The sequence below is a fragment of the Penaeus monodon genome, chromosome 25, assembly GCF_015228065.2.
Source record: "Penaeus monodon isolate SGIC_2016 chromosome 25, NSTDA_Pmon_1, whole genome shotgun sequence".
Taxonomy (NCBI): Eukaryota; Metazoa; Arthropoda; class Malacostraca; order Decapoda; family Penaeidae; genus Penaeus; species Penaeus monodon.
Genome location: NC_051410.1, coordinates 10,456,937 through 10,457,192, shown reverse-complemented (window position 1 = coordinate 10,457,192; position 256 = coordinate 10,456,937). Strand labels below are relative to the sequence as shown.

The following is a 256-nucleotide window of genomic DNA, read 5'->3' as shown; positions in this document are numbered from 1 at the left end:
CCAGACACACAACAAGAAAACCATAAACACATACTTACTATAGGAAGACGAGATCACATAGGGGATAACAGCATTGGGCCAACGTCGGTCCTCGCTAATAATGGCGTTTCTCCCTCCAGCGTGATGAGGCTAAAACATACAGTATTTTAGAATGGGTTCCTTAACAATACGTCCGACGTATATAGCATGGAATATAAAACAGGCGAATTCGGGGCGGAATGAGATATTACTTATAAAGGAATGCAAGATTATTCGA

The 256-nt window shown here is 41.4% G+C and overlaps 1 protein-coding gene across 2 annotated transcripts in view; it reads right to left on the bottom strand.

Annotated features, from left to right (window-relative positions):
- LOC119589433 (zinc metalloproteinase nas-15-like) overlaps positions 1–256 on the bottom strand; it is a gene marked incomplete in the record, with an annotated part of 13,039 nt that overhangs the window by 5,872 nt on the left and 6,911 nt on the right. For both annotated transcript variants that reach the window (XM_037938043.1, XM_037938042.1), the window contains 1 exon segment: positions 39–129. In XM_037938043.1, coding sequence (XP_037793971.1) covers positions 39–129 — 91 coding nt within the window.